The sequence below is a fragment of the Vigna angularis genome, chromosome 9 (genome assembly GCF_016808095.1).
Source record: "Vigna angularis cultivar LongXiaoDou No.4 chromosome 9, ASM1680809v1, whole genome shotgun sequence".
NCBI lineage: Eukaryota > Viridiplantae > Streptophyta > Magnoliopsida > Fabales > Fabaceae > Vigna > Vigna angularis.
This window is the reverse complement of record NC_068978.1, coordinates 5,289,674-5,312,812: the sequence shown is the minus strand read 5'-3', so window position 1 is coordinate 5,312,812 and position 23,139 is coordinate 5,289,674. Positions and strand designations below refer to the sequence as shown.

At 30.5% G+C, this 23,139-nt stretch overlaps 1 protein-coding gene across 1 annotated transcript; it reads right to left on the bottom strand.

Moving 5' to 3' along the window:
* Window positions 1–8,455: 8,455 nt before the first annotated feature.
* LOC108347188 (homeobox-leucine zipper protein ATHB-12) lies at window positions 8,456–9,727 on the bottom strand. The gene is made up of 2 exons (XM_017586349.2): window positions 9,175–9,727; window positions 8,456–8,976 (listed from the first exon to the last, which is right to left on the bottom strand). Exons 1-2 carry the CDS (start codon window positions 9,538–9,540, stop codon window positions 8,617–8,619), a joined length of 726 nt encoding a protein of 241 aa, XP_017441838.1. The 5' UTR covers window positions 9,541–9,727; the 3' UTR covers window positions 8,456–8,616.
* Window positions 9,728–23,139: the final 13,412 nt, after the last annotated feature.

Genomic DNA, 23,139 nt, shown 5'->3' with positions numbered 1-23,139 from the left:
ATTGTTTTATGGTGTAAATAATTGTATATGGGCTTCTTTGAAGCTGGAAATAACATTAAAATCATTAAATGTGATATCTTTTAGAAAAAGTCTCACAAACATTAAAATGAAATAACAAAATATGCATGTAATATTGAGGTAAATTTTTGTATGCATGTATTTAAAGTTAAAATGAAAAAAAGATTTTGAATTTTTTATGATGATAATTACAAATGTCATTAATAATATAATATTTCACTTAAATTTTAAAGATCTAATTTAAATATAATTTAATATTTATATTTAGACGTTAATTTCTTTTGTATAGAAATAACTGAAAACTCAATATATTATTAACTGACTAGTTGATCTGAGTAACTATGAGTTCAGAAGGTTCTTATTACATTAAAAAAAAAAGCTGAATAAGAAGAAGCAAATATCATTAGTCTTCGTGAACATAATTATTGTAGAACATATTTATTGTAGAACATATTTATTGCATTGAAACAATATTGAATATAATTATTGTAACATCATGTTATGAAAGCATTGAAAATAATGACAGCATTGAAACATCATGTTATGAAAGAGAGACACAAAACATAATTATTGTAGAACATATTTATTGCAAATACAAAAAAGTGGGAAACATTAACTAATTAGTCTGTTTATTGTCACATTTAAGGATTCCCATCCTTTTGAAGTTGACAAGGAAATGAACATGTATGGAAGAGGTTAAACCACTTAAAGATAGAAATCAAGGGTCTCAATAAAGTCTTCTATAAAGTATTTATTAAAATCAAAATAAAATTAGTTCTTTTACAATTTAAAATTAGCCTATAGTTTCTCTTAAAACTTATTTTTAATTTACGTACGATCTAACTTAATTTATGAGAAATACTTGCTATAAGTATATTTATAAGAAAAAATTAACAAAAAACCACACGTTTGTTTTCGATGACTTTTTACCAACTTTCCTATACTTTATATATCCTCCCAAATAATAAAATATAATTACATTATATTTGAGATGCTCAACGTTTTTATATATGGGAAAGGTAATTAATCAGTTAAGTTGTCAATTTGTTGTTTATGCGTTACAATAAGTATACTTTTATAATTCAGTCTCTCCTTCCGTATTATTTAATGTTGTTTTCCATGACTTTTGACCAACACTGTTACCAGCTTTCTTCAATCTTTCACGCAGTGGTTGCAGTGAAGTAAAACATCAATTTTTTGGTTACTACAATTCGCAAAACTTTAGTTACTTGAACCGTTAAATACTAGAAATAAAGAAAGCAAACATTATTTGCTTATGTGCATTTGTGGACCTGCAAATTCTAAGTGTATTTGAATATCAAAATTACCAATAGATGTAACCTTAAGGATTTCTGTGCTAGCTAAAAATGTTGAGACATATAGTAGATAACAATGTCATGGAATATGAACATTCTCTACAATACAGTGCTGCATATATAAGAAGATGACAGAATAACTTTCCAGCAGTTATCAGCATTTTCTAACTGATATCACACTTGCAGATACCTTCTTCACCTGATAACTCAAGAAGAAAAAGACATCTACATAATATGATTATTATTTAACCCTAATGAAGAAACTCTCAAGGATCTTTGCAGGATACATAAACTATATCAGGAACTGAAAAATCTTGGAAGTAGTACATTGCTTCAATGCAGCAGTCGTTTTATGTGAGAAACAAGAGGCATCAAAATATAAGTTCATGTCAACATTTATATATTATTCTCTCTGCTTTGTAGGGAGCTAATAGAGTGTAGCTGTCCACGTGTTGTCGAACATTTAAAACCATCAGTCAACCATGTGACAGAGAGAGAAGGATTATTCTCTTCGATGTTGACATTAACAAAAGAAATATGCATGATTTTTGTCATTTTGATGATATAGCATATCATTCTATTCTGCTTTTCATAGTAAAGGAACAAATAAATAAATAAGAACTTCATTTTCTCATATCCATGACATCTAAAAGTAAAGAATATTGTTATGAATGTGAGCGTTTATCTATATTACTCACAATCACTTCTGCAAACTCATTTTCTTAACAGAAAATGTTGATGAGTACGAAACTGTTTTCATAAAATCCTGCACAAATGGTGTTTTTCATCAAACCTTGTTCTATATAAAAAAAAATTATTAACCTTTATTTTTTAAAAGTATTGTTGCTATTCATGCATTTATGTGTTGCTGATATATATAGAGAACATGCTCAGTGATGTTTTTAGTCCTACATGTTTTACATTATGTCTTTTGTTTATCATCGAGACTATATTTTGATTTATTTATGCATATATATATCACAGGTATATTTCTCTTAAAATTTGAAGGAGACTTGCAATAAAAAAAAAATCAATCTTCATTGCCAAGTTCATTTTAAATAATTTTAAAAACTAAACTTTAAATTTAATTTAACTTCGACTTAAAAGTAATAGTTGTATCGACTTTTATTATAAATTTATTTATCTCTAATTTAGAATATTCAATAAATAAAAATGGTATCACCCACTTCATATGAAACATCCATTAAATAAAAATGGTATCATATCCACTTCATAGTTTGTTCTCAGAAAAAAAATTAGCTTTCTTATATTGCATTTTTTTTAGTGGATTTGAGATAAACAACTACTGTTAATTTCTATAGACTTCTTTTCTTGACAGGTAAACGTGTTTCATTCAGTTTGTTTTAGAAAAATGTTTATTTTTAATTTTGTCTACTTTTACAATTTTTTAATTTTCCAACTATATCTTGTCAGAACCATTAAATTCAGCTTTTAGTGGAATCCAGGTGTTAATGCGAGGGTTTGGAAAATTCAGAAAGTGGAAGACAGGTATGTGTATCTGGTTGGCCGATCAGTTTTTGACGGTAATATATAAGCAAAATTTTCAAACATTGAGCTACTTTTGCATGCACCTCTTGTCTCCAGATTTTTGAGTTTCTCCTCCTTCTCTCTACAATTCTCCTCCTTCTCTCTAAAAATCCTCACTTTCTTCTTCTTCTGATCATCATCTAGACCGTGTTTGAATTCTTCTTTGGTAGCAAGAAGTTCGTTTTCATCAATCTAGTTTCTGTGTGAAGTGGGTAAGTAAAATCATTCTTCCTTTTTAAGTTTCGGTATTTTTTGGAACATGCAAGCACTGTTCCGCTTGCATGAGTTCTTCATCTATCTCTCTCTGAACCTGTTTCTGTTTTTGATCCTCTGGTTGGTCCATTTTTACCGATCGGAATTGTTGTAAGTTGCTTTAGAAGTGGTTGCTAGTTAGTCAAAGTGGTGGAAGCTTAGGAAGTGCCTAGTTTATTCAAGGTAAGGGAAGCTAGTGGTTTAATTATATTTTCCTGTGTTTGGAATTGATGTGTGAATGTTTGCATGTATGAATGCTGGTATGTTTGATTGAATTGTATTCAAATTCTGTGTTTGGCCAAGACATATGAACTGCATTGGAGTTCCTATTGTAGAACGTTCGATCAGTCTGAGTGGGAGAAGCGAGTGTGTGAAAAGGTGAGTAGGGAGCAGTGTGCAATAGGTTCAATGGAATAAGTTTAAAATAACTTAGAAATCACGTTTGGAGGGTTAGAGATTAAGGAAAATATCTTATTTTGGTTTAAGAATTGTTATTCAAAGATTTGTTCTGTTGATCGTTCGGCTGTGTTACGTACGCAGTCATTAACTGGGTTCGGTCTATTAGCAACATTATTTATTTATGACCGCTCGGTATAAATCGTAGTGTTTTAATATTAAACTAGTGGTCGGTCTGGATAGAGTATCCAATAACCTATAAGTACTCGGTTTAGTATAATATTCGGTATAAGTTTTAAGAGTTTCAGTGTAAGTTATGAGTGTTGGTTTAAACTCTTTGGGTTGAGCTAAGAGTCTAGTAATTGGTTTCTATGGTGTTCGGTCTCCAATATTCACATGATTTCTCTTTATTATGTGAAAATTTAATTGATGAATGATTGTGTATGTTAAGAATTGAAGATTTATACTTTCAAATATTGTGGAAGAGAACTCCAAAGAGGAATGTCTCATGGATGATTATGGAATTGTAAAGTATGAATATAGATATGTTAAGCTGGCGTTCATCCAGATATTCTGTGAGTTACTCATTCTCAAGTAGAGAGGAGTAACTCATGAGTGAGAATGCCTACCGCCTCAGGGTGCCGAGGTAGGTAGTATGGGATTAACATTGGGTAGTAGCTTGATTGGTGTCAGCTGTTACACTACCACAAGTGCAAGGACGACTGTAGCTACATATATTCATACAATCTTGATGATCAAGTTATAGTGTCGGTTATATATATATATATGTATATATATATATATATATATGTATATATATATATGTATATACGTGTATATATATATATGTATATGTATATACATATATATGTATGTATATACATATATATGTATGTATATATATATATATATGTATGTATATATATATGTATGTATATACACATATATATGTATGTATATACACATATATATGTATGTATATACATACATATGTATGTATATACATACATATGTATGTATATACATACATATGTATGTATATACATACATATGTATGTATATACATACATATGTATGTATATACATACATATGTATGTATATACATACATATATATGTGTATATACATACATATATATATACATACATATATGTATATACATATATATATGTATATATATATATATATATATTTATATGAATGATGATGTTTTGGTTGTATGTGATGAATTGTATTCATTGTTGTATGATGTACCGTTCGATTTCAAACAGATTGAACTTGCATTAAATGCATATATGTGTTTATAATTAAATTACAATAGCTTACCCTATTTTCTTGTTATGTTTTGTCTTGTCTGTTCGATTTTTTTTTCCTTTGCGATGATCATCCTGTGGATGTGAACAGAGTGTTCAGTGGAGCAAGTGTTGGAAGGCGAAGATCCTGTCGCTTAAGTTATGACCGCTCGGTCATCTGTTATGTATAGTTTTGAATTGGATCGTTCGGTCAATAGATTTAGTATTCCTTTTGCAAACCGATCGGTTTATACAGTGTGTTGTATCACCGTTCAGTTTATTCCTATGTTTTGTATCAAACTTATGATATTCTGTAAAGTTTTTAGTTTTATGGTTATTTTTTGATAATTGCAGTGGTTAAATACTTTACTAACTCTTAATGAACTGATCTATTCTATTATTATATGTAATTAATCTATGATATAGTATTATGCTATATTTTGAGGATGTTACATATCTCATGTTGATTGAGTCTTTTGTATGAACACTAGTTACACTTAAAACGTCACGCACTAGCCTAAATTACAAAATTTGTAGGCATTAATGGTGGAAAAATATTATTTAATGGATGTTAGAAACATCTTCTCTAACAAACCCTTTTATTAATTAAAATAATGAGTTGAATATTTTTGTTCTTAAAATTCACTAAAAAATTTTAGTCCAATTTAATTCATAATGTGATATATTTTTATTTCAATATTATCTTAAAAATACATTTAAAATAAGAGATTAAATTAAAAAAAATTGATTCTAATTTTTATTGAAAGTTAAGATATAAAAAATATTCAAATTTAAAAGTAATTAATAGACTGTGAAACTAACAAATTTTGATATTTTTAATTAATGTCAAAAATACATTTTGCCATCATTTTTCTTATTTAATAATTGAAATGTGAGAAAATTGGTTGTAGTAAACTCAGGTTTTGGTTTTGGCTTACATTTATTTTAAAACTTCAAAAATATTTAAATATTTCGAAGCTCATTAAATAAGCAATATATTGGTAGTAGAAAAATGAATGTGTTTATGGCCTTTTTTAATATTGAAATGGATTGGACATGCTTACCTAAAATCTGACTTAACTGGAAACGGCACTGAAAGATATAGTACAATACCTACTTGGCCATCATCAAAACGACACCACTCAGAAGTGCAAATTCTCCCGTTTTACCGTGTTTCCTTTTTTCCTTTTTTATCCCACAACTATACACTTTTCCAGAGTTCGAAAGATGATCGAACATTGAATATAAATATTTTTTCATAAGATTTAATTCTTACAGTAAAAAAAAAAATTTAATCGTTTCCAGAAATTAATCACTCTTCACTACATCAAATCCGTGTATTTGTACTCTTTTACCAGAGCTTTTGTATGTACCTTCTAAACTTGTGTGCATGAATCTAGCCAAAGATATGCAACTATTAGATTTGAGAAAAAAAATAATATTTAGATTTTTATTTTATTTTTTACAAGTTTAATCAAATTTAGTTCTAATTATCGTAATTATTATATTTACATTTTTATGATTTTTTTTAATCTTTGGTACTAACTCAAGTTTGTTTAGTGTTGACATGATAAAAAAAATTAAAAATATAAATTTTAGACGTGTAATTTAATTAATTAATATATTTATTAGTTTGTATAAATACGGTAAATTTAGTATATTGTAAACAGTATTTTTTATTTTTATTTTTAATGCAATAATTTAATTTAAATATTTCATTTTAAAATTATAATTTACTTAGACACTTAAAACTTTTTAATATAATATTTATTTACTTAATTTAAATTAGGTGGTGAGAGATGCATGCACACTATCTTAAAGGTACACGTTAGAATTACTCTTCTTTTTGTTTTCTCCAAGGATAATTACCATAAAGGGCATGCTTGGTTTTAGGGCTAAAGGATTTCGGTTTGCACTAAACGAGATATTTAGAAAAGCAGAAGCATTGTATAACGTAGAAAACATTTGATGGTGGTCTTTATCTTGTCCCCTTTTATTAAAAGAAATCAAGAAAAAACAGAAGAAAAAAATATGTAGTACATTTTTAACTTTTCTGAATTCCAACTAGTTTTCTAGCACTCTAGTTTTGACTTTTACTTGATACTTTTTTCTCTTAGAAATTTTTCTTTTGTACATTTTTTTCTGCAAAAATAGTGTTTAACAAGAAGAAAAGTAAGAAAGCAATGGAGAATATTACACGATAAAGCATTTGACATGTGGAGATGAGTAAAGAAAAGAAAAAGTTTCATAGAAATTTGTTACATGAGTAATATAATTTTTTAAAAAAAACTTATGTTCTTTTTGGTGTTTTTATTTGTCTTGGTTCTTATCAATTTGTTGTTTTATTCTTTGACTTGGTTGATGTAGTCTTTATGACATTATGAAATCTTTGATTTATTAGAAGAATTTGATTTTAGTTTTAGATTAGTATGTTAATTTTTTTTAAAATGATGATACAGTAACACATTTTTTTCTCTTTCTTTTAAAAAAAATACAAAATCTATTTTTTATAACAATTTTATCTTACTGTGTGTCACAAAAAAATAATATCAAATGAATATAATATATATATATATATATATCAAATATATTTAAAAAAAATGAAATAACATATATATCTTATATATTTGTTTTACTATTTGCTCTGAGAAAATGGTTTTTTTATCATTCTGTCTTTAAAAAACATATCATAAAATAAATAAAAATATTTAAATTGTCTTAAATTTTAATTTTTAATTTTCTTGAAACTATTAAATTAGATAGAACTATGGGATGTGATAAAAAATAAACTAAAAAAAACGAAGGTGAAAACGAAAATATTGATATGTCATAAACTACAATGTTATTTAAACTTAATTCTTTTTCATTATCAATGCCAATATGTTCCTTTTTTGTTCTCACTTCCTCTTCTTCCATAACAGAAGTTCTTAGTCACGGGATTTTGTTAAAGTCTTGCAAGGTTTATGCTGTGAAAGTGTAAAGAGGATTTTGTAGTTTGATATAACCATTTCCCCCCTTCAGACGCCTCTTTTTTGCTAGGTTCCAGGATTTCAGCTCCTGCTTACAGTAACAGTGAGAATCTGAAGTGATCAGCATTGAAGAACTTGTTGATATTTCACATGCCCAATGAAATTTATATTTGCATATAATGGAATAGTCTAGGTCTTCTTTCGAATATTATTTAAATTCTGGAATAGCCCTTTGGCTGCAATTTGGCCATCAATTTTCATAAGCAATGAACACCATGCTTGTGGTAGCTGGTTTTCATCAATTCAAATTATTATTTAATAGTTTGTGTCCACACCAAAATAATGTGGAGTGGGGCACCTCTTGGCCCTTGAAATTGGATAGCATCCCGTGTGAACTTTCATGTTCCAAATTGCCCTCAAAGAACGATACATAACAGCTTCATAAATTGCATAGTTGCAGCAATGTACCTCAGTGAGTCAATCAGTCATTAATAACTAAGATTTTTCCTTTTTAAAATGTTCTAACAAGTTGGTTTTCCAAAGAAGTTTATGGAATGGAATTGATGTAAGAAACCTGTTTTATTCTGCTTTTTGTCTTAGGTCGCGTTTCATGATGTTTCCTTGTTTATTAATTTGGTTTGTATTTGGAAACTTGTTCAAAAGATAGAGAAAGAAATACGCCAATTTTGCTAAAAAATGTAGAAGCTATAACTAGCTGCATCTGGGTTGATGTGAAGATTTGCATGCAAAATATGGAACCAAACATGAAGCATTAATATGTATGCATACGTATTCCTTCACAAAATTTTGGTTGTTCTGTTTCATTCAGGACCAGAAGTCCCACCATTGGTAATCACTGGTCGTTTGGCCTAAGAGACCATCGGATTCGAAAGCACTCCAATCTTCCGGTGAAGTCAAGGAGTCATCAGCATGCTCAGCAAAGTTCAAGAGACCATGTTCATCTTCTAGGCCAAAGTGTTCCACCTTTATGCTAGCATCATCATCAGACAGAACGCCGTGTGCATGTTCTGATCTTTCTATGGATGGGCTTGGCTTTTCCTCGAGCTCACATTTCATGGTGCCTCCATTTTCTGATTCACTGTCCATTCTGTTTGCTGCTTCAACTTGTGTCCGACTCTGACCTGCCTCCAATGGCTTCTGCATTAGATGATTCAGCTTCTGCAACTGATGACAACAGATACAAAAAACAATTTTACTTTACAGAAATTGATACATATCTTGGACAAAACTCAGAACTGTACTTTCATTCATTTCAAGAATCTTCCTATCCATAACCCAATTAATGAAGTAAAACTTCAATTCTAATTGAAGAACAATACTAAAAACACTAAAGAATATGTTAATCTGTATTGAATAAAGTACCTGAATTAGTAATGTTTGTTTTTCCTTCTTGAGAGCTTCAAAACGTGAGGCTAAACTGTTGTAATTGGATTGTAGTATACCATAGTCTCTCTCGAGTTGCTTTGACTTCCACCTAGCTCTCTTGTTCTGAAACCATATAGCAACCTGTCTTGGCTGCAATCCAAGGTCTCTTGCCAGCTGCAACTTCTTTCTAGGCTCTAGCCTTGACTCTGTCTCAAACATGGTTTCCAAAGATTTGATTTGATCATCACTGAACCTTCTTGTGTTGTTGCTTTTCTTCTTTGATCTGATGCCACTTGATGGGGTGGTGCTGCTACTGGTGTAAGTTTCAGCCTCTGCACCCTCTGCTGAATAAGTATATTCCATGTTGTGTAACACTCTCACACTTGCTGCTAGCTGAGACTAAAGGGCCTTGAGTTGAATATAGGTGAGTTAGGTAATAGAGGATTTTTTAGAGAATGTTTGTGTGTGTATGTTTTGATATGCAAGTATCAATTGGCTTTTGCTTATTGGAGTTCCTATCATGGTGGTCAGAGTGAAGTCCCCAATTGCTGGCTTTATATCCAAAACTCATTGGTCCTGTTGACACCTTAACACACGATGTTCTTCCACCTGTATCTTGTGAATATTACCTATTTTTCTAACTCAGTGACGTTTATTCTTATATCTGTTTGTTTTTTTTATCTCTAGCTTTTGAGATAAACTTTGTGCACTACTTTTGGTTCCGAGCCTTCTTTGCTGGCTTGGCTTGGCTTCTGAAAGCTTGCTTTTGCTGAGTGCTTCAATTATAACTTCTATATTCATATATCATATTCTGTCATCAGATTCATCATTTCTGGTTTATTTAATCACAATTTTAATGATTTATGTGAGTAAGAATGCAGTATTTGATATTCGTGTGGTCGTTATCGCTGTCATCATTATTTTAACTTCAACGTTTTGTCCTAGAGTTGTGTCGGTTTCATGAATCACGTTCTTCATTAAAATTTTATTTATTCTAGTTTAATAGCTGCTGCGCTACCTTATTGATCAAATCAGTACTATTATATTGATACTGTTTTTCTTTACTTTATCTTACAATATTAGTATTTCTTTAAGAAATCTTCTGCGTCTACACATTTAGTCAAGATTTTTTTAAGATTTTTTTATTATTGCTGAAGAGAAGCCTCTGTTGTTAGCATGATTCATGTGTTTTTTTTTATCTTTTTGTGGTCTTGATTCAAAAGCACCACAATAGACTTGTTCTATGAGGCTCTTAAAGCATAATGTTTGATAAAAGCAACAAAAGATTATGTTTTGGTGGCAAAAAATTGTAGTTGTACTTAGGAAGCAATATGATACGAATAAAAACGTGTTGTGGAAAATTTTTGGAAAGGCTACTTTCGAGTGTATCTTTTGCGTCTTTTTATTAACATTTGACATAAAAATTGCCAGACACGTGAGATAAAAATGCGTGTCCAAACATGCACCAAATCTGAGTAAGAAATTAGAACTGTCACATAAAAGATCATTGCGTGGTTAAGACATTAAAGTTAATGCTCAAATGTTTTTTTGTTCTTTTCTTTTCATCAGCAAGCCGTGTTTGCATGTAAGAATCTTTATGTTTTTTTAGTCTATGTGACAAACTAATTTTGTTTGGGACCGGTTCGATACATAGAAAAAAAATTAAGGCTAATTAGAAATTGGGATTAGAGATAGTTTAGATATAAATATTCTCTGTCGTAATAACACTTTTATTTAAACACAGTGTTTATTAATATTCAAAAATTTAAAACTCGAAATAATAAACCTTAAACATTTCATATTTCACACATATTAAATGCTTTTCATAAAAATATAAATTAAATAAATTGTTAAAACGATTTGTAATATTTGTTTTTTTTCCTCTTTAGACATTCGCACTAGTATAGAAATGACCTTTAACGTCACCCCTTAGACGTCGGACTACAAAATAATCAACGTAAATTATTGACCGGTGACATTTACGTAAATAAGTTGGACATATAGACGTCTGTTAAGGGGGGCCCCGACGTCTATAATATTATAGACGTCGGGACCCCCCCTTAACAGACGTCTATATGCCTGACAGGTAGGTGAAAAGTCATTTTTTTCGTCATATAGACGTCTGATCCCGCCACCCCGACGTCTATAGTCTATTATAGACATCGGCCCCCTGTAACAGATGTCTATATGGCTAACAGGATAGGTGAAAAGTTAACCTAGACGTCTTTCCCCCTCCTAACCGACGTCTCTATGCACCGCTAATATTAATTTTTAAATCAGAAAAGACGTCATATTAGTGAGGGTCCCGACGTCTAGACTATTATAGACGTCGGTCCCTCCCAGAACCCGACGTCTATAGTCTATTATATAGGAAAATGTGAACCCGCGGGGAGTTACGCTCATTGTTCATCGTCTTCCTCCTCGCGTTTTCTCTTTCCGGCATTGCATTTCCAAGTGCGTTTTCTCTCTTTTGGACTGTTTAAATTTATTTTTACTCCGATAAAATTACTCTTTGATGAAATATCTTTCATTTGAACCGATTAAAATGTGTTTTCGTTGCGTTTTGGTGCAGTTACTGGCGTGTTGTTGGGCGGCGTTTTTGACCCTTTTTGGCCTGCGTTTTTTGGCGTGCACTCCTCAATTTCCCTCCATTGTGTTTTTAATCTGCTAAGAAGGTTAGCTTACTTGTTGAAAACATTTTTTTGTATGCATGTTACTGGCTTTTGTGTATGCATGTTATTGGCTTTTGTGTATGCATATTATTGACTTTTGCGTATGCATGTTATTGGCTTTTAGGTATGCATGTTATTGGCTTGTAGGTATGCATGTGTTATTGGCTTTTGAATATGCATGTGATAAAGTTTTGTTGTGTTATTATGATTTTTATATATGTTAGATTATAAGTATCAAATCATTGAGTGAAACTTAGTTCCTGTTTGAAATTTAACACAAACGATTAATCTTTTAATCGTTAGTATTAAATTTTGAATTGTCCGATTGGACAATTTGGAAAAATTATTTTTCATAATTTGCTATAACATGTACGTTGGAGTTTAAGGATAAGATTGATAAAATTTCGGTTTAGATTATTTGTGTTGTTCTCCGGATGTATATTTGATTATGGTCATCCGTGACAACTCTCATTTCGTGTATTTCGGAGACCAATGCGAAATGCTATCGAAATTTTATCAAATTTATCATGTTAGACTTCTTTGCACGTGACTTAGCAAATTATGAAAAATAATTTTTCTGAATGGGTAGGGCCTAACCTTGTGAGAGTTAAAAAATTGAAACTTATGAAGTATGTTACGAACATGTATGGATCGAAGCTGAATGAATGAACGTCGCATCAATGAAGAATATGAGAAGGGTGTTTCAGTGTTCTTGTAATATGTTTAACAAAATGCAAAGTCTGTGAACGAGACATATTTTTGCCCTTGTGTTCGTTGTCTTAATCAAATACGGCAAGACTTAGGCAATGTGTGTGACCATCTATTCATGTTCGGTATAATGAGAACTTATATCGTTTGGACTTGGCATGGAGAAGTACTAGACCAACCTACCACGTCACGAGGAACGAATTATGTGGAAGAATGTATGAGTGATCATTTAGAGGACATGATACGTGATGTTGGTGAAGATAATATTGGAAGAGCTAATTTGTATGATTATCTTATAAATGATTCAGAGCAATCGTTGTTCCTAGGATGCTCGAACTTTTCACGTCTGTCTGCAACTTTGAACTTGTTTAGTTTAAAAGTAAGGAATGGATGGACCGATAAAAGTTTCACATAGTTGTTGGAGTTGTTGAAGGAGATGCTTCCAGAATACTCTACCTATTCGTAATTACGAGGCAAAATTTTTTTTATGTCCAATGGGGGATTATTAGGGGAGACATGATGTTGAAAATAATACTGCCCCCCCCATGTGCCATTATATATCACATTCAATGATGCATTGGAGATCATTGGGGGAGACAGGATGTTGAATATTTCCATCATTCAACTATGGTGCATGTAAGATAGTTAATTTTGTCTTCCATATTAGTTTTATTTAGATTCCTAGTTTCTAACAACTTAACTTTGTTGTTTTAGGTACATGGACACAATCATTGTAGACCAAGGTCGGTCTTCCATGTACGGATTTGTTGAACCTCAGACCATTCAACCTCTGGTAACACACTTGAAAGCAAACAATATTATTTGCAAACATGGATGACTGAGTCAAATAGAGACGTATACCTTGTGCCATACATTAATGGGTATGTGTTGTTTTATGTAAAAGTTCATTAAAGTTTACTTAATTAGTTTACTAACTATTTATGATCATGATAGGTCTCACTGGCAGCTGATGGTCATCATTCCCAAACAAGGTAAAATTATATGGTTTTGTTCGCTGCACAGGAAGATGAAAAACGACTTGAGAAGCATGCTTCAAGGGTAAGTGTTTCTCCAAAAATGACTTTGAATTTCATGTTGACCTTAAATTTTTATGATAAATATAGTTATATTAATTTTACTTTGTGTTTTCAATCTAAATAGAGTTATGGGTAAATCCCGAGGTCAACTAGTTCAAGTTTTGTATCCAAAGATTGTAAGTAATTTATAGTTCTAATTCATTTTCTATGTTATTGAGTGATCTAAATTCTTGACTATTTAGTTTGTCATTTTAGTGTAACAAGCAGCTAGATTCATGGGAATGTGGTTTCTATGTCATGTCTTGGATTAAGACCATCATTCGAGCTACCATTACAAATAACTGGAATGAGGTAATGATGCATACCTTCAATACATTACAAATCAAATTCATCTTTGAACATATATGAAACCATAATGAATCTTTCTTCATTTTGCAGCGCTTCAAGAGTACATCTCCTATATCAGAGGACACAATTAGGCAGATAAGACAGGAGTGAACAACTTATCTTCTGCAAAGATGGAGCTAGGAACACTTATATTTGTAGTTGAACATTACTTAGGTTTAGTTTAAGTTTATATTTTGATAGTTTTGGTATTGGATTGTTTTTTCGATTAAGTAAAGCTTTCTTTAGTTGAAACGCATATATATATATATATTATAGTATATTGTTCTGGGACAATTTTCTATTTTTCAGGTGTGGTTTTATTGTAAAAATATAATAGCCAATTTTGTCCTTAGTTTCGTTGACAAATCTCAATTTAGTCCCTCGTTTTAAAAGTGTTTGAAATTGATCTTCACTTTTAAAATTTTGAGTCAAATTAGTCCCTTCCATTAAATAAGAACAAACGACATTAAGGGTTTGATGATTTGGAGGAAGACATGTTATTTTATAGATATATTTATGCTGACGTGTTAGTCAATGGGTGCAGAGATGAAATTTAGAGGTGCACTTGATATTTTCTAGGCGAGGCCCAAGTCCTATAGGGTTTCTTTTTTTTTTCTTTTTCAGAAACGAACGTCTCTTCTCCACTACAGCTTTGCCTCCGCATGACCAACGCCGTCGTGCCCTCCTCTGGACGACCATAATTGTCGCCGGTAGCACCGATCGTTGCCAGAGACACCGCCAGCCACTACAGCGTTCCTCCCTCCGTACGAACTTGATGACGCCGTTGCTGCTACCTTTAGGTTCCGATTCAGAGTTAACGCCGTCAGCGACAACGCTGCCGTCCTGCGGAGCAAATCGCGTGTTTCTCCTCTTCGAATCGCAAACACAAATCCAAACTCGTCCTGAGCCCTAATTCCTCCGCTTCACTTCAGCCTCTGATAGCATCACCGTCGAAGTGAAAGGTGTAATGTTAAGGGATTTCGCCCCCCTATCCCCCATTTTCTACGCCATCCACCACAGCTTGAACCGGAAGCACGCCATGAACCTCACATCACTCAAGGTTCCCAACGAAACCACGTGTCTGCTATCTTCCTTCTCCATATCCACTCCCAGAAACATTCCTTCTACCGTGGATGTCTCCACCATGTTCTCCTGTATTCCTGTCAGAATCGTTCGCTCCTTCACCACTAGCTTGCCCTCCGAAACGCGAACAACAAGTTTTATCGTCATCTCTTCAGCTCCCTCTACGCTCCTCTGCAATTAAATCAAACCAATTTTTCATCTGTCCATTGGAACTGAAATGAAATTTTGAATTTAGGGGTTTTATTAATCAATATCTTGAATGACACCACTAGAAACACTCGATTAAAAAAATGTTTGCGAATTCGAAAACATGGAGATGGAAACCATTGTCGTTAGCAACCTAAAAAAGCGAATGGATAAATAAAACGGAACCAAAAAGACAATATTAAGATGAAGATGACGGGTCTTTACTCTTTTCACAATCAACTTCTAATTCACTGACACATCAGCACAAATATATTTATAATATTTATAAAATAACATCTTAGCACGGTTTTCTGCCAAATCATCAAACCCTTAACACCGTTTGTTTATATTTAACGGAAAGGACTAATTTGACTCAAAATTTTAAAAGTGAGGATCTATTTCAAACACTTTTAAAATGAGGGACTAAATTGAGATTTGTCAACAAAACTGGAGACAAAATTTGCTATTAAACCTTAAATTTTTTAAAAAGAAAAACTGAGTAGACGTCTATTAATGCCATGTTCGACGTCTATAGACGTCTGTCAGTGCACAAACAAACGTCCAATGAGTTCTAGTGGACAAAACGTTTCAAGGCCTATAGACGTCGGATATGGATACATCCGACGTCTATATAGACGTCGGATATGGATACATCCGACGTCTATATAGACGTCTGGTGTATGCAGTCCGACGTCTGATTAACGTCACCCACAAGGAATTCGAGTCTGGATCTAACGTTGAAAGACCTAAATAACAGACGTCTAAAGTCATTTCTGCACTAGTGTCGTAAATTGTTTATTTCAGTTTTGTTTTGTACCCTTTACCTCCACACATGATAAATTATGAGTTGTTTGTTAAATGATCTTTTATTAGTTCACATATGATTTTTTTTTCACTCAATAAACTCTTACATATTGTTTTTGTTCTCAATAATTTATTTTCTTACTTTTGACCCTACAATTTTTTTTATTTCTATTTTGGTTTCTGTAATTTATTTACACACTTTAAGTGACGGGTTATTTATTAAGCGATTAAGCTATAGCTGAATAGAACTAATAAAATATGTACACTTTAAAATCATTTTTTTTAAAATTAATTAATGTCAAAGAATGTTGTTTCCTTCATTTAAGATTTACACATCACTTTTTTTTTTTAAGAATTTCATATTCAACGCTGAAACTAGAAGAAGATAAAAATAGACAGATATAAAATATTTTCCTATATTTTTCATTTTGTACGAGTTTCTCCATCAAATAAGAAATGTTGAAAGAAAAAATGTATTCAAACCTTAGTAAAAGGAAAACAACACTATATTTACATTATATTGATTAATGTTTCCTAAAAAAAATAAGACAGATATATATTTTCTTTGGATTTAACTATATGTTTTTACTTTAAACAATGAAATTTGTTCTCTCAAGACCGAAGATATTCCACAAAGATCTCTCTTTCACGTGTAGTCTTTTATACCTTTCAATATCAAGTTCCTAGTACTTAGTATTACTCATTCAACACTCCCAACACTACCACAGATAGGAAGATCATACAAAAAGCTCTCTGATGCTTAAGTCAGTAATATGGTTATAACTCCTGAAATCATATCTCAACCAATGTAAAAAATAAAAGTAAATTATCATTAATGTCATATTTATAGTGTTTTGACCTAGTTGACCAAGAGTTCAACTAGATGGATCACACCTCTGTAGGTCTATCAACTGAGAAACTCACTAACCCAATTACTTAACTCAAGCTCAATCATCTATTTCGAGCCTAACTGCTAACTTCATCCCATCCATTTTAAGTTAAGGGGTGTTGGTACCAAGTATCAAGATTGGGTACTCGATTTCTAGTACTGGTATCTAATTATGCCTTAGGGCTATAACTCTTATATGAAAGGAACTAAAGGTCTCTAGACCTATCCAATATACTATAAAATTGGAAAAATGATAAGAAGTAGGATGTGAAAACAAAAATAATCCTTTTGCATCACATGGATTATATTTAAAAAAATAAAAAATAAATTTCTTTTAAAAAAATACATGTGTTATATTCACTCATGATCACCTAAAAGATAATTCATCAATTAAAGAATTTGAATAATGAATAAACAATCAATACAAAAATAAAAATAATAATAATGTGATCAAGAGCATAATGAGAAAAACATTTGTTGGGATGAAAGCAAAAATGTAAAATTTCACTGAAAAATATATACATATGATGGTGTTACTCGTGTTGATATATCACCCAAGTGAAAATTCATTAGTTAACATAGTTCAATAAATAGTATGAACAAACATAGGAAAAGTTTATTAAAACCTATGTTTATTATTTTAATGCTATATTAAGCATTATAGGAAATATTTATGAAAAACCAACAAACTATTTAATAAAAAGTATTTATGTTTATTTTTGTATTGTTATATTAGATTAACATATATAACAAAAATGATCTAAAATAAGTTGTCTTCACCAATAATAGGGAGTAGTTAACCTAATTACCATTTATATATCATTTATTAAAAATAAAACCGTTGAACATTCCACCAAAAACTATCTATACTCATGAATTAATCAAACAAGTAAATATAACATCACATCCACGTTAAATTTTTTAAACATTAAACTTATGAGTGATTCTTACTTACGCTTTTACTCAATTTGTCTACTCCTATTCCATATATAAACACCAATAAATTTATGTTAATGTCTTTATACTAAAAAGTCATGGTCGTTTGTTTTAAATTCGGGGAAAATTAGTTTTAAATAGATCAATATGCAATTTAAAATACATTCAAATGTGAAAGTGGCTACGAATCTTGCCTTGGATATATTTATATGATTCTTTTTTTAAATGGAATGTATGAATGGAGTTTTATAACGAAAAATCGTGTATGTTATTTAACATTGAACACAATTTTATGAATACTATATAAGAACTAGGCTTGGATCAGTTCAGCAAGTTCTTAAATTTGGATATACTTAGATTAACTCACAATAAAAAAAACGTAACTTTTCAATCTCAAATAAAAAATAAAAAAGAGATTGAAAACACAAGGCTAATCGATAAAAAAAAATAATGTATCATGGTTGAACAAGACATTCTTGGAGTTGTTATGTTAGACTTATTTATAGAATATTAAATTGAAAATAATTTATTTAATATAAAATAAAAACATGAGAATTAATATGGTGTATTTTATATTAATTGAGAGTGAGTTGAAGAAGAAAGAGAGCCGAAGCCATGAAGTTGAGCTGAGAATTGAGAAGGATAGGGTTAGGTTGAGTCAGTGTCATCTACAGTCACAACACAACGTGCCCATCTTTCATTCTTCACTTCGAATATTTCCTTTTGACAAAAAATTAAATTCCCATTCATTTCATTATCAATATTCAAAGTTCCCATTTTTCTTTAAAAAATAAAAACATTTCGCGTCCAATCAAATCAGTTCCCAGGAGACACGAATCTGTCACTCTGTCAAGTACAAACCAATGAGATCGTGACACATGCCCTCGACACAAACATAGTATCACCGTTACGTCGTCTTTTCCTTTGGAGTTTTGGGTTTCTCCATGGCTACGTGGCACCACCTCCGTGAGCGTAGGTTGAAAGCAAAATCCAGATTTTTTGGACACGTGGCGCTATCTCCTCCAGTACCGTACCTTGTTGAGACTCTTATGCGTGGGAACGACGTTCTTGCCGTACACGTGTTTTGATCTACTTTTTGGCTGCTCTTCTTTTTGGACACGTAATTTGTTGCCTTTCGTATTGAAAGTGCTCCGCTCCATGGATTAACCCGACCCAAAAAAGTTAATTGAATTTTCAAAAGTAAGTTGAATTGGAATTGTGAATTCACGTTGAATAAGCTAAAAGAAACATGTTAACTCGTTTTTATTTTTTTTAATTTTTGTTATTAATACTTAGTCTTAGTTTGACTCACTTAATTTGCATGGTGATATGAGTCAAGCCAACTATTCTAAATTTTATAAAAAAATTTATAATTCTTGTTGATGTCTTGCTTTCCATTTGATTATATGAATTTACTGTTACAAACCATAGTATATATGTTATTATTATTATTATCATTATTATATATATATATATATATATATATATATATATATATATATATATATATATATATATATTTAAACTAAGTAAACTACCCTGTCAGTCAATTCTACTAACTAATTCTGGGTTGAATAAAATTATGCATTTTTCATTTTTTTTTAAAAAAGAAACGAGTTGAATCACTTTTTAAAAAATATATATAGTCAACTTGAATAAGATAGATAAATTTATTTATGCACTTCTAGTCTAGTTCATGTGGTAAACAAAAACTAATCAAAGTGTGGTTAGTTTAATTTCTATGTAAGCTTATTTGTCAGAAGTTATTCATATGAATTTATGAATTCATAATTTTATGATTAATGTGTAGATATATCCCAAATCACAAAAGTGATGACATTGCTTTTTGAAAATCTTTGAAATGAAATCTTTTAGCAATAGGGTCGTCTCTTATTGCTTGATTCAATTAACATGTTAACTAAAAATTAACACTTCATCTACCGGGTCATAAAATATATCAAATAGATTAAGTTCATTAAGCATTGAATTAGTAGCTTCTAGATATATAATTTTTCCTTCTCACCATGTGTTTGCCCAAATACACCTAAAAACACTTGGTCTATAAATATTGGGTTAGTTCAAATGGATTATCATCTTATTGAAAAGCTTCCGATAAGGTAAGAACATTTTTCATACACCCTTGAAATCAAACATGTCTGATAGCACTATTAACCAAATTGTACTAATAAGAAGAATGTCTTATTGTCGTTTTATTCTCTCTCTAATGCTTTAACATTTCCTACAAGTTCAGTCTCTGTCTAGTTCAAGCACATTTAGACAAGGAAAATCATTAGTCAAGAATTAGGAACATAATATGTGGCCAACGATTTGTGAAAATTGCAAGTGTTTTTGGGATCAGGTTTATCATCATGAACAAGGAAAATTGAAGTTGTGAATAAGATAGTGCGAGACAAAGACTTCATACTTTGATATACGTGTTGATATCGTTATTATTTTCTAGTGTTTAACGTTTGGCTAGGCATGGAGAAAAGGACCAATCTGTGGTGGAAGAGTGGCACTAAAGGAATACGTGCATGCTTAGAAATCGAAGGATCGATCTTGTGGGAGAAAATGTGAAAACAATTTGGAATATTTAACTGTTTACTTATTATTAGCCTTTGAAAAAGTTTCATGCAGGCTCTTCCATGCCCAAAAATAGGTAGAGTTTGGAAAAAGTTATTTGAACCAGTTTCAAAAAGTGTTATTGCCTTTAAAAGGATCTTATAAAAGAGAGAAGTGAGAAGGGAAACAAATAATAATAATCCTATCCCATTTTAGAGACAAGAAACCCAAGTTTGGTACAAGTTGCAGAGAATAAGTGTTAGATTTTTCAAACCTAACATGAAAAAATGAATATTTAGAACACCGATTTAGTAATATGAAAGAAGAAAATACGGAGAGAAAATGAAATTGAGGGTATGTCTTTAAACAAAATATATTTTCTGTTTTTTTTTATAAAGAAATCTTTGTATTTAAATGTTTATAAAGAAATTTTAAACTTTTCCATTTTTTATTTGGATATTACTTAAATTTAAATTTGATTTTTTGAACACTTGAGATATATTCAATTATTATATTTAAATTAAGGGAAAAAAAATTGATTTCCAAGTCGCTATAGTATGTGAATTTTGCATTAGGATGCTATCCTTAGAACTAATGTCCATTCAAAATGTAGACTACACTTCTAACCAGAAATCTTCTTCTTAAAAAAAATGAAGTTCATTAAATAATACCCATACATTCATTGTCTCAGTTTTTTTTTTATTATTATTAGAAGTGATGTTAATTTTAATAAATGTTGACTCATAAATCAAAACTATATATATATATATATATATATATATATATATATATATATATATATATATATATATATATTTGTTAGAATCGAACAACAAATAAGGATGGTAGGAACAAAAGTTGAAAGATGAAAACTTAGGTCCACACCAAAAACTTGAAGTAACACTATTTAAGGCCCATAGTTTTGAGCCCTAAAATATGAAACGCATCAAGATATGTTTGCTTCATTAGTACAAAAATATTGTATAACGTCGTTGTTTTTTGGACTTTCATGTCAAATTCGAAGTCGACGTCATATCGGGAGACATTAAATTGACGTCGAATTTAAAATATTCGACGTTAATCAAATTGACATCGAATTTTGTTGATATTCGACAATTAACAATTTTTTTACAACTCTACGATTTTTTTTGACATCGGGAGACGTTAAACAATTTTTTTGTTTTTTTTAATTAATTGTAATCATTTTTTACAATTCTACGAGACCTGAAAAACAACAAATTTTAGTCGTGAATATTGATTTAGTTGTGAATATTGATTGTAAGGTTGGTTATTTGTATGTTAGCTTACTCTTCTATTTTGTTGATAGTATTTTTTACTTGCATAAACTTTTTTATACCGTTATAGATGATAGTACATGTGTTAAGGATTATGCATGACATTAAAAAATTGATTTTTCAGTCTTAAATTTGATTTTTCTTTTTTAAGATTTTCAATCAAATAGAAATAAATTTTTGTTTTAAATTTTGTAATGTTTGTTAATTATATATTTTAGGAAGGAAAAATTGGGATGTTACGATGTAATGTATGCAACTTTGTCATAAATTTAATAGAGTCTCTTAACGCCAACTTTTTAAAATGATTAATGTTAGCCTTATATAGAAAAGAGGTTACATTTTAAGAATATATCATATCCCATTTATTTTATTTCCTTTTCAGTTAATATTTTAAAAGTAATTAATATTCTCAAAGTGGTCCATTTTAAATAAAAATCGTTTTCAAACGTGTGGGTGTGCCATTATTCCCACAACAATCTCTTCTAACATTATAAAAATACTCTGTGATGGTTTTTGGAGCACTACACAAAATTTCATATCAGGTCACTGAGCCTACTCTTTACTTCATATACATCACCATCGTGTTTTAAGAGCAAGGGTTCAGAAACCAGAATTTAAGCAAGCATACAACAATGGCTGGAGGTTGGTCTTTCTGCTTCCGCTTTCTTTCTTATAAATCTGAATATGATTAAATGTGCTTGTTTGAGATATTTAGATTTATCAAATCTTTAGTATGAATTTTTTACATTTGGTATTAGAGCCGTTTATCCTCTGCCTTGTCTGGTTCACTCCTCTGCGTATTGTGTTTTTAGTTTTATCAATTGTTTTGAAACTGAATCGAAAGAAGAAAATTTTCTGTGAAATTTTGGTGCTAAAACCCTCACATATTATTGGATTCGTGTTTGAATACGCCTTGTTGGAACCATGCTGGAGGTTGAAGATGATCGAAACGACATTTGTTTTTGCGTTTCATTTTGGACATCTTTCAAAACAATATATTCAGTTTTTTTATTTTTCTTCTTTATCTGTTGTACACATATGTGCACTGGAGATTAAGGTACGCTGCTTCTGGTTTTATCTCCTCTGCCTTGTCTTTTCATTCTGCGCACACGGATTGCTTTTCATATATATAAATATATATTATTTATTGTTTACGTTTTATATTGGATGCCTTTTTCCTATTGTTGTTATATGCGTATAATATATATATATATATATATATATATATATATATATATATATATATATATATATATATATATATATATATATAGCACTGGTATACAGGCAATTAGGATTAAAGTTTGCGTGGACATTATACTAATATTTAATGTTAGTATAATAATTTTTTGAATATTATATATTTATAATATGACTCTTATATTTTATTAAGATTAAATATA